The sequence below is a fragment of the Octopus bimaculoides genome, chromosome 5 (genome assembly GCF_046866305.1).
Source record: "Octopus bimaculoides isolate indiv1 chromosome 5, ASM4686630v1, whole genome shotgun sequence".
Classification (NCBI taxonomy): domain Eukaryota; kingdom Metazoa; phylum Mollusca; class Cephalopoda; order Octopoda; family Octopodidae; genus Octopus; species Octopus bimaculoides.
The window spans coordinates 88695058-88712557 of NC_142932.1; the positions used below are offsets into that span (position 1 = coordinate 88695058).

Consider the following 17500-nt stretch of genomic DNA (forward strand, 5'->3'; position numbering starts at 1 on the left):
ATATATATATATATATATATATATATATATATATATATATATATATATATATATATAAGGCGTGGGAGTGGCTGTGATAGGCGCGGGAGTGGCTGTGTGGTAAGTAGCTTGCTTACCAACCACATGGTTCTGGGTTCAGTCCCACTGCGTGGCACCTTGGGCAAGTGTCTTCTACTATAGCCTCGGGCCGACCAAAGCCTTGTGAGTGGATTTGGTAGACAGAAACTGAAAGAAGCCTGTCGTATATATATATATATATATATGTATATGTATGTGCGTGTATATGTTTGTGTGTCTGTGTTTGTCCCCCCCAACTTCGCTTGACAACCGATGCTGGTGTGTTTACGTCCCCGTAACTTAGCGGTTCAGCAAAAAAAGACCGATAGAATAAGTACTAGGCTTCCAAAGAATAAGTTCTGGGGTCAATTTGCTCGACTAAAGGCGGTGCTCCAGCATGGCCGCAATCAAATGACTGAAACAAGTAAAAGAGTAAAAGAGTATATATATATATATAAATATTTATAAAATTATCTCTCCTTGTCAGGCAGATGTTTAATGGCTGAAAATATTGGTGACTCAGTGGTTGGAATGTGCACCAGTACAGATGATCAAATTCTAGTGACAGCTGACTCTTCAGGCTTCATCAAGGTTTTCGACATACAAGATTATTGCATGACTAGAAGCCAACATGTGAGTAAAGCCCCACAACACATGTTGTGTAGGTGTTGTTATTCTTTGATTACCATTACCACCACTACCATCACCATGGCCACCACCACTACTACATACCATCTGTACCTACCTCCACTACTATCACTATCATTACCCACCTTCACCACCAATACTGCCACTTTTTGTCATGTCACCAAATTCATACTTAAATCTCAATAACATTTTTAACACAAATATCAGCTGCAACTATTCCTGACATCCACACCGCCACTAATTCCAAACAACCAAACAAGCAGTGGTGGGGGACAAATACTGACACAAAGATACAGATACATGTGACACACACGCATGTGTGTGTGTGTATATTACAAGTTTCTTTCAATTTCTGTCTGCCAAATCCACTCACAAGGCTTTGGTTGGCCCAAGACTATAGTAGAAGACACAACCATAACTTTATTCCAATCACTGCCACCGCTCTAACCCTAATCTTAACATCAGTAATGTCATTACATCATCACTGTCTGGCCTCTATACCAGGCATTGGCAACCTTTTCTCATCATGGCGATCTGCACTGTTAAAAATAAAAAAAAAGACTCAAGGTAATTTCTCCACAGGCAAGTTCCATGGGCCACAGTTTGCCCATGACAGATCTCTGTTATTACCATGCCCACTATAACACAACTTCCAGCATATCACCAAACATTATCAAGCATTGAGGGCAACTTAATGTAATTGCTCAGCCTTTTAGAAATAGCAGCTAGATCCTCTTTAAAGCAATATCCTCCTCCTCTTCCTCCGACTATGACTACTCATTATCATCCTCAACATTGTCGTCATCGTTTTTCAGTTGGTTTTTCCGTGTTGAGGAGGACCTACTATGTCCTACTGTGACAAGCTACTCAGCAGAGTCTTTTATCATCTGGCATGCACAACATCAGAGAAAACTGACCATCCTTGTTATTGGTGCATATACCATAGGTTTTTTTTTTTGTTTTGACATTTTTGTTTTACAGTTGGATGTCATTTATATCACCAACCACTTAGCAATGTCAGGTGCATTTTATCATACCACTGTAACAAAGGAGTGGTGTTCTAATGTTGGAACATAAGTTATTTTGTAACATCAGTAGGAAAGGTGTTCATGCAATACAATTAATGGAAGCAGTAAGATGAAACTGTAATATGACATGCAAGGAAAGTGTTTGTTTGAAATTTAACAATGGGGATGGGTTTTTACATATCAAGTAAATAATCAGGTGTTATGTCATGTTTTCTTCTTCAATTTTCCTCGATTGAACATGCAGCTGTGACAACAGCTATAAAGAGGATGTAATTGAAACTTGACCCAAGGCACTCAGAAATTGGTGAGAGTGGAGAACATCACATGGCTCTGACGTCTGAGACACTGTGAAATTGGCAGCTTTATTGACTGTATTTATAGGCTTTGTTCACAGAAAGTTCTAGATGGGCAACCGAACTATCACATGAACAACAGGTGTTCATCGGATAAAATCTCTCATTTGCGCACATAATCAAACCGTGATTGAATTGTGGTTTGAGATTCATATGTGGCAAAACACGGGATCAAATCCAATGCTACACCACCAACACAGGAGAGATTGCTCATAACAGGACAACTAAGTTCCTCCTACTTTACAGTTGTCTTACTGTATTCTTCTTATTGCTCAATAGCTTTGTTCAGAATACATAACTTCGTGAACAAGTAGCCTTTGTTAGAGTTGAAAAGCCTTATGTCTCATCTTTTACTACAAAGGGATTTAATGGGTAATGAAAGACTGTTAGATATACCTTAAAATGGACACATTTGATGATGTAATCCAAGGTACACAATGCCTGAAAAAGAAAAGATAGGACGGGCATTGCTGGAATGCTTTTGATCATAAATGTACTCAGTCAGGAATAACTTAGAGCTTGACAGCAGCAATAAACAAAACCAGCTCTATAAAAGGGCTTGGACTTTATGAGTTGATGCCATGTCACTACTGACAGATAAGAGGGTCAATAGTTTGTATTGTTTCACCAAAACTGTCTCCATGACCTATTTAATATATTAAGCTTCTTCAGAGTGAGGCGCAAAGAATAGTTCTGGATTAACCCTTAAACAATATAAGCACATGCAAACGTTGGCATGCCAGACGAAATGCTTAGTGGTATTTTATCTGTCTTTACATTCTGAGTTCAAATTCCGCCAAGGTCAACTTTGCCTTTCATCCTTTTGGGTTCAATAAATTAAGTACCAGTTGCAGACTGGGGCCCTCTCCCCAAAAATTTCAGGCCTTGTGCTTAGAGTAGAAAATAATATAAGCACTTGCAAAGGTACCAAGGAAAAGAGGCACCACAAAGTTTTTTCCATGGGTGTAAATTGTAAATAATAACAGCTTTTTAATATTTTTTTTATTAAAGAATGTGTTGAAAATTTACACTTTCCTGTTGTCCTAATTATAAGTAAATAATTTGCTTACTTAATTAATTTTAAAAAGCAGATCAGTTTTAATATGCTTATGAGTCTGACTGATGAAATATTCCAGAAAACTGAATTTTTAATATAGTATTTCACATACAGCACTTATTTTTTAAGATTTTGTCAGTTAAATAACAGAAGTGTCTGGAGGCATCATTGTTGTGCTGTGCCTAGACTATAAGTTAGCCTCAATCTGATCCTAATAAAGACGTATATTATTTTCAACCCACTTCATATCAACACACCTGAGATTGCTTTTGATTGTAGGTCAGATCAGGAAAATCCTGATACTGGTACCATGTAACCCAGTACTACTTGTTTCATGGTTGGGTGGTCAGTGACTAAACTGGCTCTCCACCTTGCTTTATCAGGTGAGGAAGGTGTGGACACCCTACAAGACTTAAATAAAAATCTGTTAAAGGACAGATGACCTCATTGTGGGCCAAGAGCCACCCACTCGAGTGGTGTCTCATAAAATCATTCTGCACATAGGCCAGAAAACTGTGCAGCCTGGTCTAAGACTATAGCCAAGAAAACTCCTATGGACATACTATGCTCTTGAGTTGGGGGCTAACATCCACAAGTGATGTGGTATAGTGTGAGAAGATCGTACAAAACCAGTCATTTAAAAATCTTCATATTTAACCATTTACCATTTAACCTTTTAGCATTTAAACCAGCCATATCCAGCAGATATATTCTATATTTTTATGTTCAAACTGGCCATGTCTGTCCTCTCTCATAATTTACTTCACAATGCCATTCTAAAAATATACGAGCACATCATCAAAATCTTGAAGCCTTGAGAGAATGCATGATTAATTTAAAACAATGTGAATAAAAAAGCATTATATTTGACAAAAAAATCTGAATGTTAAACTGACCGTATCCAGTCCAAATATTTTATCTCTTTTATGTTCAAACTGACCAGATCCAGCATTTCACACCTGCTCTATAATATTATTCTAAAAATAAATAGTCACATCACCAATATCTCAAAGCTACAAGATAATGTATGATTAATTTGAAATGAAGGGAATAAGTAAGCATTACATTTAATAATGTAATCTTAATGCCAAAGGGTTAAATTAAAGCTTTTCGTCATAATCTTATGTAAGAACACTTCATTAAGTTATGTTCTAAAAATCAGTTTTAATTAATAATGGCAAAATTTAGTTATTTTTACTGAATTCTTCCAATTCTTGATTATTTTCAATTTTAATTAAAATGCATGGTAGTGTATTTCATTAGAAATATGTTCACAATGGGGTTAAATGAAGAAACAGCTTCCAGCAGAAATTAAAACAGCATTATACAGAGAAATCAACAGGAGATAACCCCTCAGCATATGACATTCAACATAAAGAAATGCAGAATATATTAACACTAAAAGCAATGCTAAATATACAGGAAACACATCCTGTTATCAGGCCAGTTGTGCTACAGATAAGTACAAAATGCAAGTAATTTTGTACAACAAACAACTGATAGCAATTGCAGATGTTTTTTTTTTTAACAAGATGATTATCAACAACAAAAACAACTACAGAATAGGAAATATTAAAGTGTTCTCTAAAATTTTAATGGATTTTAAATCTACGTGAGTGCATGCTTTATATATTTCAATATGTGTATGTTGTGTGCATGTATGTGTGTGTGTGTGTATGTGTGGGTGTGTTTAAATATATGTATGTATGTGCGTGTGTGTATGTATGTATGTATTTATTTATGTATATATATATATGTGTGTGTATGTATGTGTGTATATATATGTATACACATACATATATATACACATACATACACACACACATATACACACACAAATATATATGTATATGAAAGAATGTATACATATGTGTGTGTGTGTGTGTGTGTGTGTGTGCATGTGTGTTTGTGTGTGTGCATATATATATATAGAGATAGATAGATAATTGTGCTTCCTATGTATTTAAACTTCACACAACCACCACTCTATTACAACTAAAGATGCTGCAATTATCTTTACTGAACATAATGATAATGATAATGATGATAATGATAATGATGATAATGATGATGATGTCTTTTATTTGCTACTGGGGCATCAGATGAAAGAGGCATTACAAGGACAGTTTACAATTTGTATGGAGTTTTACATTAAAAAAATGAGGGAAAGATAGAGATAAGAGGAGGAAATGAGATAAAAAATATACATTGTATACAATATATCAGAACACATCTATGATGCAGCCTTCTTGATACAGGAAAACCTCCAGCTTGAGCCACTCATAGAACCCCACATATCCAGGATCACTCTGACCACCAACAGTATAAGCCCCTGTCTAACTGTTGTTCTGCTATCTACAAGCACATGCTTAGAGTAAGTCCATTCACCCTGAGTATTTTTGCCACAGTCATCCACCTTTTGGCAAAATTCACTGGGGAAAAATCTCTTCCACCTCCACCTCCACTTTCCTTTTCAAGTAGAATATAATAAAAGTTGATGCAGGCTAACATCGAACTTTCACTGGCTACATTGCCTGATTCATAGAGTGTGGTGAGTGCCTCCTTACATTCCGGTACCAGGTACCCAGGTTTGGTCTCTTCTCAACTCATGACTGCAATTTCGTCAAAGAGATGAATGGTTGAAAAATGTGTCTTATAAACAGAGATCACCTCAGGTCACAAACCAAGAAATTCTGCAGCTGGTGCAGCCTCTATCTGTCTATACATCAATAGCTACAGCATTCTGGGCCCACCTTCCAGTTTTTCTAAAAATTTCAAAACTCCTTGAGAAATCGTCCAAGAGAATATGATATATGTCACTTAATATGTATTTAGGTGTTTTGTGGATGGAGTTATTGCTATTTTGTCTTTATAATGTTTTCTTTCTTACAAGTATTGATTTTGTTTACACTGTTTCATTGTGTTCATTGATTTTGTTGCTATTGTTTTTTTTTTTCTTTCGATGGTTTTGTTGTGCCTGAGTGTCTTCATGTTGTTGTTGTTGTTGTTGTAGGAGGTAATGTGGTTGGTTTGGTTGCTGTGATGATGGCTGAGGGTTTGCTGTTTTTATTGTTCTTGGCATTGTTCCAGTGCATGTGCTGATGGGTGACAACTTTGAGTTCTGTTTGAGGTTTTGCCTCCATTTGCATTTTTCTTGTGGTGGGATTATGGCTTTTTGCCCTTTATTTTTTGGCCTTTCTGGTAACCACAAATCAAACAGACTGGTCACAACTACAATACTTTTGATTGATCACCTCAAAGAGGGCTGACCTAGAACTAAACAACAATAGCCAATCCTTGACTATTTTCCATACAGTCTACTTTCATTACTCTAGCAACTATACTGTTACTACATTCATCACCAACACTAATTAGATCATATAGTATGTTTATCTTTGTTTACAGTGGTATGGTAAACTGTGAAAGATATTTCACTGCTCCTCAATTATCCTACTCATTTAAGTTTAGCAGTGAAATCTCCCTCAATCAGACCCTATTGTTCCATAAAAAAATGTTAGGATCTCATATTGGAACATCATGTAACAGAAACTGATTGTTACATCTGTCAAGCCATCTGAGAAACCCATGGATTTCATTTTATGATTTCTTCTTCTGTTAATCACTGCTAAGGATCTTTGACATCTAAACTCTTGGTTCCCTGTTTCTGTTCCAAAAATCCCACAAAATGTTTTCTCTGCTATTTGTTTGCATTGAGTACATAGTATGAAAATCTCCAACAAGACCTGCATTAAAACTGCTAATCAACTCTCCACAGCCTCATACAATGAGGGCTTGTAGTATATTGGGTTAGTTATAATGAGTATAACTATTCCATTTTATTTTCATTTCTTGAGAAGACACGTCAGGCAAAGTAAAATTGTGGCTATCCACACAAGCATGTCATTTGCAGGTGCCAGTGACATGTAAAATGAACTCGTGCCGGTACCACATAAAATGCACTCATGCTAGTGTAACATAAATGTACCTGTGCTAGTGGCATGTAAAAAGCACCCCAACGCACTCTGTAAAGTGTTTGGCATTAGGAAGGACATACAGCCATAGAAACAATTCCAAAACAGACAATTGGAGTCTAGACAGTTTTACTTGTAACATAATACTTGTCTATATAATTGTCCTTTATCTATTTTTCGTGAACAAAGATCACACTATGCTTTGTCAAAACACTGTCATTTGTAAGGAATTTAGTGGGATAATTAATAACAGATAGTCATTGTAAGTTAGTGATGGTGTGTGTTGAAAAATGATGGTCTGTGTTGAAAGGAATCAACTGAGAAATTCAAAAAGATAAGCATATATATATTCTTCACTGAAGGGATCTGCATGAAATGTTAGTCTGTGCTTCCCCTTTGACATCAAAAAACATTCATTCATTAATCGGATGGGTTACTGCAAACCCGACAGTAGTACTTAGTGTATCTAATAATATACACAATCTTCACAACTAACACTAGCTGACATAACTACAGTTGAGTCTCCTGCCTACTGGCTTTGTTTCCGCATTTCTCAACAATGCATTTCTGGGGTTTTTTTCTATGAAATTTGACAGAAACGTTTTTGAAAGTATAGGTTACGATTATGTGGATGAATTTATTTATTTTTTTTAATTAAAAGAATTATATTTTGTTTTTAGTCTATAACATACTCATTGTCAGTGCAAAACATAAAAAAAAATATCTGTGACATTAACCTGATTGATATTATTCATTATTAACTTCAAATTGGTAGGAAAGTGGGTTTTCCGAATTAACGTTTAGCTTACAATACAAATCAATAGTATTCATTCATGAAATCATAAACGAACTTGTGTGATTAAAAAGGTATGGAATTCTTTTTTTTTTTTATGACAGAAACCGAACAACTAGCCAGTTAAAAGTGAGACGTAGACCTCCCATAAAATCCTAGATGCAAATGTAATAGCAATAAACAAAGAATCTCAAACTACATTATCACATCGTAACTATGACCCCGTATTTTACATCAAGGGAATTACCTCCCTTGATGAGAGTTAAGTCCCTTCTGTTCCTCGCTTTTTGGCGACAAATTGGTTTCAAAGTTTTTTTTTTATGTTTTAGTGCGTTGGTTTCCAAACATGTAGAAGAACCCTTTTACAATTTTCGAAAAAATCACGGAACCCATATTCCCATATTTATATTTTGTGAACAACATTAAAAGGAATAGAAATTGCTTCAGAGATCAAATTTATTCATATAAGATATTTATCTTATATGAATACATTTTATCTCTGAAACAATTAATTATTTTGCATCTTAATTAAGCGCGCTCTTGCTCGGGTTGATATCCCCTCACTTCTGGAGCAGGCGGGGGTTATTCAGAAGCGATGGGAAGAGACCACATGGTCTTACCCTTTGTCCCTGAGTAAGAGGTAAGTATCTCATCTGGGACGCTACAGTCTGTGACTCCTTTGTCCCCTTCCACATTGTGGATGCTGCAGTAAATGGGAGGGTCACTACTTCCCTAGCCAAACGGAACAAAATCTCTTAGTATCGGGATTTGTCAGTGAATCATTTCTTTCATCCCGTGGCATTTGAGAAGTTTGGAGGGACTGGCCTGCTAACAGCGAAGTTCTTGTCATCGTTGGCGGCTCGTCTTAGCAAAGTGTCAAGTGATGCCTGTAAGGGTGCTTGGCTGTTACAACGCAGCCTAGTTACGATTCCTTGACCGGGTGGTGCGCTGTCTTCTTTGTCTTACGCTGCTCTGCGATTACTTCGACACTTGACCTGTGGTACACCGTGCAGCAGTTCAAACAACATCGATTTGATGGTGGGAGTGAGCTTATGTACAGCACGAAGATTTGATCACTATAAGAAAATCATTTGTGCAGGTCGTTCGAGGGGAAGGTCCATCACATACGTGTTATATATGTAATAAAAGAAATTTTGAAATTAGAAATTGCCTTTATATATTTTTTTTTTTCAATAATTTTTATTAGATCGTATTAACAGATACTTCATCTCTCGTAATCCGACAGTTTTTTTCCTTTTTCCCACGGAACCTAATTTGGAAAACACACTTCTAGTTTTTTGGGGGGTTTTTTTCCGGCGTGAAATTGGCTTCATAAACTGCGTGTTGAATCTGTAATTTTGTGTCGGTTTCAATACAAGTTAAAGTGATACCTAGAGAGAGTGGGGAAGAGTGAGATAGAGAGAAAGACAGACAAACAGACAGAACAGAAACGATTATCACTTTATATACGTGAAGCGTTACGCTTATACAGCAAAACAATAACGAACTTAGAAAACAATCAATACTTTTAGATTTAAGTGTTTGTAATTCAATAATAATTTTGGCCAATGCATAAACATCGCTGCATGATATTACCTCTTTCCTACAAATCTGAGGCCTAAGTAAACACGAAATTATTGTCACTGATGAGTTGTAGGTTTGCTTACTCATTGACCGCGAGATGAGATCTTTATGCAGTTATTTTGATAAGACATCAGACCACTAGGTGAGAGGTCAGTGGTTCGTCTCCCATCAGAGGGTCTATGTTGTTTAGTTTAAGGTCAAGCTACGTAGCTTTCAAATGGCTCTGTCCATTGGTTTACACTTTGATATTATATTTCCATATTTCGACTATAAAAAAAAAGACCTTGTCAAGAGAAAATGGCGACAGAGTTTAGTTCTGGTACATGGGGACGGAGTGAGTTGACATGAATAGAATGGCAGTGCTAAATTAGCCAACTAGAGATGCACGTTGATGAGCTTTAGTATTTTAAAAAAGAATGCACTCTTTAATTCTCAAATTTCCAATGATTTGTATGTGCGTGGTTGCATGCACGCACACACACACACACACACGCACACACACACACACACACGCACACACACGTGTAACACGCTCAAGTCTGAAATAATTTCTTATTCATCTACAGATGGTTACAGAGCCACCCAGGACACTTCATAGCTGGAAAGGTCATGAAGGTACTGTTGTAAGTGTGGAATATATTAACCATGATGCAGGCATATTTATTTTAAGTGCTTCTGTCGATAAAACGGCAAAATTATGGACGATTTGCGGGGATTATATTGGAACATTTGGCCAGGTAAATATACACACGATTTTCCTCAAATTTACAGTTTGATTTAGATAATTTTACATTTTGGTCAGGGCGAAAAAGAAGACATTTTTCCACATGCAGTTTATTGTATAGCCGAGGTATGTTTGTTGTGAAGTAAACTTTTAAGTACCTACGTAGCAAGGTGATGATATCAGCTGTTAACGGTCAACGGGTTTGACCAGAAAAGTGCAGTGGAGCTGAAAACAAGAACTACTTACCTCTCCAATAGCGATCTGACATCCTATTCACTCGGCCATCCGTGTTCCTGAATTATAACCAGGCCCATACAGAGTGAATCAATTGTCATGGTTTTATGACTTGGGTGAACTTTCTTCGGCTGGTTAGAGGCAAAAGAAGATCCCCTTGGTAAAAAGATAATTACTGCTTTTATAAATCGTTCTAGTTGTTTTTATTCGGTTCAGTTGTTTTTAAGTACATCGGCGACCAGTAATAAAGTCACAGCAAAAAAAAAAAAAAGACATAGTAATAAGGTCACAATTTTGGCTAGGAAAAAAAAGTCACAATTAATTAATGATGGCTGGTAATAAAGTCACAGGAAAAAAAGTTACAATTAATTTATGGGATCAGGACAAACCCCCCTCGGACAACACCCCCTCCCCGGACAACACCCCCTCCCCGGACAACACCCCCTCCCCGGACAAAACCCCTGTGACTTTTTTTACCTGGATTCAAGTCCATCATCCACACGAGGTATGCATGATGAGTGTGTGTGTATATATATATATATATATATATATATATATATATATATATATATATATATATATATATATATATATATATATATATATATATATATATATATATATATATGTATATATATATATATATATATATATATATATATATATATATATATATATATATATACCCGTAAACTATACATAGAACTGTATTTAGCAAATATTTAATATTTAGCTCGAGATAAGACCTATATTTCACATTTGGTCTAGCATTATTACCAACTATGCACGGGCCTGATCACAATAAATTTGAGTGGGAGAAATTTGCGTCCACCTGGATAAGAAGAAGCTAGTTTATAAAATAATTTCTCTCCTGAACGAAATTGAATTCAGCATAGCAATTTGGATACGAGTGAAAATATCAATGATACCACTGCACATAGAGTTTAATTATATAATATACCACAGAAGTTTTTCTCATGGGAAGGGACCAGGCTCCTGGAGAAATGGGGGCGGTGTAACGATCTAAAATTGCAAGTCGCTAAGTTGAATAAAATCAAGATAGTTTTAAGCATGTCCAGCACCATAGCAAAGAAAAAACAAGAATTATACGGATGCAAACTGTATTTCATATTTACGTTAATAAAGAGGATTTAGGAACTTACACTAATATTTTTTATGGGATGCCTGATTCTTGACAGTTTTGAGATCCGCTGCTCTACAGTTCGTTCTTACAACTAACTGGTCTGAGTCGCCAAAAGTTGAATTTGCTCTATCCTTATACATTGATGGTTCAAGATGCATATTTTTAAAAAATCATATTTTTAGTTTAATTTAACATAAATTGAAAACAAAATTCGAAATGAAATTCAATATGAGATTTTATTTTAGACTTCCCAATTAAATCATCTTTTTAATTTTAACTTTGACTTCTTATTTTTATCCATTTCTAAAATGTTAAACCTGAATTTGTATTTAATTAAGTCGAAAATTAAATGAATATTTAATCCAAATGTATTCTGTACAAGCTGATGGAATTGTTTGAGCATCAGAAAAATAGGATCTTTGTCAAGATTCAGCGTCAAAAATTACATCTATATGATACATTAAAAATTCTTTTTTTTTTAAGATTTCGGCATGCAATGGCGAAAACCACAAAGATTCGAAAAATGCCAACGCCTTACAGTATTTGTTTAAGGCAGCGAGTTGGCAGAATCGTTACTGCTCCGGACAAAATGCGTAGTGGAATTTCTTCCGACTTTACGTTGTGAGTTCAAATGCTGCCGAAGACGACTTTGCCTTTCATCCTTTCGGGGTCGGTATAATAAGTACCAATAGATTACTGGGGTCGATATAATCGTCTTAATCCCTCCCCTATATTGCTGGCCTTGTGCCAAAAGTTGAAACCAGTATTGAATTCAAATGTTAGATTTTAAAACATATCTATCACCGAATAGTACAGGGTTTATCTTTTAGTACCAATTTATTTTTATCTTCCGTTAAACTTCAAAAAGACAAACGTAAAGACAATAAACTTTAAAATCGTTTATTTATGAAAACAATATTTTTTTTTTCTATTTTCTACTTAACTAATAAATTACCGAATTATATTAAAATTTCAGAAGCACCCTTGGGACTTAAAGTCACCTAAAACATGGGGTAACAAAGATATATCACAAACTAATGGTAAGAAAATATATTTTTGGCCATATTTGTTTGCTTTTTGTTTTAGGACTGTTATTTTATCATATGTATGTATATGTATATATATATATATATATATATATATATATATATATATATATATATATATATATATATATATATATTTATATAAATAAGGATAAGATCGGTATTTAAAATATTGATCTTATCAAGTGGTCAGCATGGGAATAAAAACCATCAAAGGTAATAATTATTTAAAATTATAATATATTTCACTGATGAAGGCAGAGCATTTATGCAAAGCCAGAAATCCAGGATTTGAAATTATCTTATTATTTTACTGGTTTATTTGGTCTTCGTCTTCGCTAATCGTGCCTTGCGGACATTTATTGTGGTTTTGGAGTCAGGATTTGACTGCTGTTTTTTCGGCGTGGTGGTATCTCTTGATACCCTGTATTATAATTTTAAATAATTTATATATATATATATATATATATATATATATATATATGGTGTGTATAAGTGATAAAAGTGGTTTTGAGTAATTTCAGCTTCTATTTCTAGCAATGCTGGTACTTTCTTTGTACCTTTCATTATAACTATAAATGCAATTATAAATTTAAATTAATTTTACCTCTACGGTTATTTTAAGCTTGCGAGCCATTGATATTATTGCTATATATTTAATAATAATATTCTTTATATATATATGTGTGTGTGTGTGTGTGTGTGTGTGTGTGTGTGTGTGTGTGTGTGTGTGTGTGTGTGTGTGTGTGTGTGTGTAAAATAAATTACACTTCATATTCGAGGCTCTGATGAAGCTATAAGGTGTTACTCAGGCACTCAACTATGAGTCCTCTACATCTTATAGCAGAAACAGCTGTAAGCCGAGTGTAGAGAGGTAATAAGAAAAGAGATGACAAAGGAATAAACGATTATCTTATGAACTTCATTAGCTTACAGCTGTTTCCGCTATAAGATGCAGTGGACTCATAGTTGAGTCACCACCACCACCACCGCCATCATCACCATGATCATCATCATTGCTTCGTTGGTCTTCATCCCCATCATTGTTATAATTACTTTCACCTTCATTTATTATCATCGTTACCAACATCATTTCTCTTCCTGTTTGTTATATTTGTTTTGCTTTTTTTTTTTTTGCAGAAGATGAAGCTAAACACGATTTAGACACAACAAGCGACCATTCCCTGGAAGTTTCACAGACTTCTCAGAACAAAGATTTTGATTTTCCGCCGTTTCATTCTTCACCTTTTGCTGACCTTCAACAATCAGAATCTATTAGAACAAGTACGGCATTACCTGGACACCCAGAAAATGACCAGGTAAGCAAGTATTCGCTATTATTTTCTTCTTTTCCTTTTTCAGCCACCTCTGCCCGAACTTTCAGGGATAGCTTTCTCTCGGCCCATTTCTTGGTGAGAGTAGTCACCCTACTCGTTACCTCGTCCCAGTTGTTATCCATTTGGAGGTCCGAACCGAACCAGACACTGAACAATTTAACCGGTCCCTCCGTCCAGCGCCCAACGACGCAGTTGGACGGCATGGACTTGTTTCTCAAGGTGCCGAGCAGCAAGCCCACTGATTTTTCCTGGTTAACCGTCGCTCCTGAAGTCGCCTTGTAGTCCCTGAGAGCGGTGTCGATCGTTTCTATGTATTTATGATCCCACGCCACTACGGTGACGTCGTCGACATATCCGACATGCATCTCCCACATCCCAGGTCACGCAGGATGTCTCTCAACGCATCCAGTTTATGTAGTAGTAGCTCGAGTGCCAGTACATGCAAGAGAGACGAGAAGGGACAACCCTGCCGAACCGAGCGCATGATGTTGAACGGCTCTGAGAGGTGACCGTTCATTCTGACCACTGAACAGATGTCGCTGTGCATTGTAGCGATCCAGCCACTGAATACAGGGCCGAAACGAGCTGTCCTGAGGACCGCCGCCAGATATAGATTGTCGACCCTATCGAAAGCTTTAGACTGGTCTAGATCGATCAGAGCCCCACTCGTGCCAGGTTCTTTAGCCACTTTCTAAATGATGTATCGCATGAGGTGGAGGTTGTCGTGGATGGATCTTTTCGGGATGGCACATGTCTGTCTCCCTTACCAGATCCCCTATGACAAGCGTCAACCTCGTAGCTAACACCTTGGTCAAAATTTTGAACTCTGTATTCAATAAAGTTATGGGCCTAAAGTTGTCAATACAATCCCGCTTGTTCGGGTCTTTTCTCAGCAACGCCACTGCTCCTCGGCTCACAAAACCGAAAGCTAAAAGTGTATTTGAAATCTTTAACATATTTCAAATTCTCTGTGTGTGTGGACAATGTTGATGTATTTGATTTTTCTCATTCGAATTCCCAAGTACGACTCCACAATTTATTCTATTTTTAGTATCTTAATTTCTGATTGCGGTTTATGAAAAACAGCTCAGATTTCATCAATTTTGACCTTTCAAAGGAAATATAAATGAAGAAAAGCGAGAGAGAGAGAGAGAGAGAGAGAGAGAGAGAGAGAGAGAGAGAGAGCGGTTGGGAGAGAGAGGGGTTGAAAGGGTGAAAGCATGGATAAGCTGAATAAAGCAACCAAACATCTTAAAAAAAAATTAATTAAATCATAGTTGCTATCAATTCTTCAATAGCTTCAAAAAAGAAAATGGTTTATTTCTTTGTTCTTTGTTTTTAATTCCAGAGTTCAGTTCCGGCTAAAACGAGACAGGACAGTGTAAATAATGGAAATACAAAAGATGTAATTATGAACAATGGTTACATGAGTAAAGAAACACTCCACGCTATGTATGTGAAGGAGAAAAACTTGACATTCACGTGTGAACAGAACAAGGCTTTGCGGGTAGGTTTGTACAGTTAATTACACTTATACACATACACACACACACACACACACACACACACATTATGAATCGGGACCGAAATAATTTAGTTTTAGAAAGCCTGGATGGTACCGATAGGCTTTCAAATAATATGTATATGAAGTTGTGTGTGTGTGTGTGTGTGTGTGTGTGTGTAATCAATGTGGATGCCAAACCATTGGTCACCCTGTGACCAGTCATAAGCTGTATTACTTTAATATATATATATAACAAAACAACAAGGGGTTTATGAGGGATATTAACCCAAGCGAAATACTTCTTAAGTTCTCTGCAGATAAAATTACCCTGGGTAAAAAATCTTGTGATCGGTATTGTACTCCAGGTAATCCAAAGTCAAAAGCTGAAGTCGGAATCCATCACCAGTCAAATTTGTAAATCCGTGGTTACATTATCCAGTTAAGATGATATATTTTTACAGTAATACATAAAATAGGATTATATACATTTATTTATTTATCTATTTATTTATTTATTTATTCATTTATTTATTATAGGCTTACAGCTGTTTCAGGCGTGTATTTGCATGCGTTCATGGTTCAATTCGAGCAGTTCCATCGCTTAATTGTTCTCTGAAACACGAGCAGCATACATGTGGCTTTTTACCCTTTTTCGAATATGTTGTAGCAATGGATGCTTCATAGAGAACTTATCTCCCACAGTGACACAGCCTTCATTCCATCATGCAAATTTTTATTGATTATTTCGCCCTTTTCGGCTACGGTCAACCATAGTATGCAACACATAGACAGCGATGTTAAAAATCGAGCAATGCCTGTGCCGGAAGCTTTTTAAAGTTAGGTTAGACCTTGTACAAGACCGATCCCACTCTCTAAGAAACGCATGCATTTTCCCCAAAAGAACTAGCTTACATCATTGGATGGAAACGAAACCGCAGGTGTCATATTGGAGTTTTCCTTCTCTAAGAGAGATGTCTAAACAAAGACTGGGGATCTGTCACTCCTAGCTAGCTATTGTGTGGCCGTTGACTCAACTGAGTTCATCCATCCTGTGACAGGCTTTGTTTTTTCGTCCAGTGGAGTATCCAACGAAAACCACCCTCCTTACTAAGCCGGTTTGGTAGTGTTGCCGGTTTAGCCGTTGACGGTGTGACCAGCACTAAGAGTTGCTTGTCATAAACACACTCACACGCTTGCTTGCTTGCTTACTTAACCTATTAAAGGCCAATGAAGGATCATCTATGTCAGGAGTGTCAGAAATACGGTCCGTGGTAATGTTTAGTCTGGCCACTGGAGAGATTTCATATACATAAAAAAAAAGCAGTCCTTGGATGGGATCTATTTCAACGAAACACTAACGAAACACTTTGAAACTTGGGACACTGGTAGAATGTGTCATATAAAACATCTTTTACTCTTAGTCTTCTTAACAAAAAAACGTACATCGCAACTTATTCCATGTTAAAGTTGTCGTATTTCTGTAATTTCAACCAATCACTGACGTCTATTCAGCTGAATAGAGTTACTGCTGGGCGGTCATAAAAATGTTATTCCCTGTGACATATTTTATCCGGTTTAATCGTAATTTATACGCATATATTGTTTATATAATAAATTACGCTGTGCGTATCTATGTGTGTAACAATTTTAGAGTTCGGATTCTAGAGTTAGGGTTAGGGGATTAATACGATATACACCGTTACAGCGCTAACTGTTTTCAACTGAAAAGACGTCAGTGATTAGTAGAAATTATCGAAATAAGACAATTTTTTACATGAAATAAATTCGAATACAAAAAATTTTTTCTGTTCTATAACACAAAATAGATAAGTATACGAAGTTTGAAAGTCTTTCGGTACCAAAAACACTACATAAAACATAAATGTGGTGCCCCCGTTTTGAAATAGATCCCTTGGATGTTGTCAAACCAGGATTTTCTCTGTCAGCCTTTCTTCCGCCCTTCCTCAACTGTGCCCTGAAGAATCCTTTTGGATACATACACCATACTATCTTATATACA

General features: G+C 36.2%; 1 protein-coding gene across 1 annotated transcript in view; it reads left to right on the forward strand.

The window, feature by feature from the left end:
- LOC106869139 (cilia- and flagella-associated protein 337) overlaps positions 1 to 17500 on the forward strand; it is an 86121-nt gene that overhangs the window by 42669 nt on the left and 25952 nt on the right. Inside the window, exons 15-19 of the mRNA XM_089352563.1 lie at positions 545 to 690; positions 10058 to 10228; positions 12570 to 12633; positions 13780 to 13958; positions 15325 to 15483. Of these exons, the coding sequence (XP_089208689.1) occupies positions 545 to 690; positions 10058 to 10228; positions 12570 to 12633; positions 13780 to 13958; positions 15325 to 15483 (719 nt within the window). The remainder of the gene's footprint in view (positions 1 to 544; positions 691 to 10057; positions 10229 to 12569; positions 12634 to 13779; positions 13959 to 15324; positions 15484 to 17500) is intronic.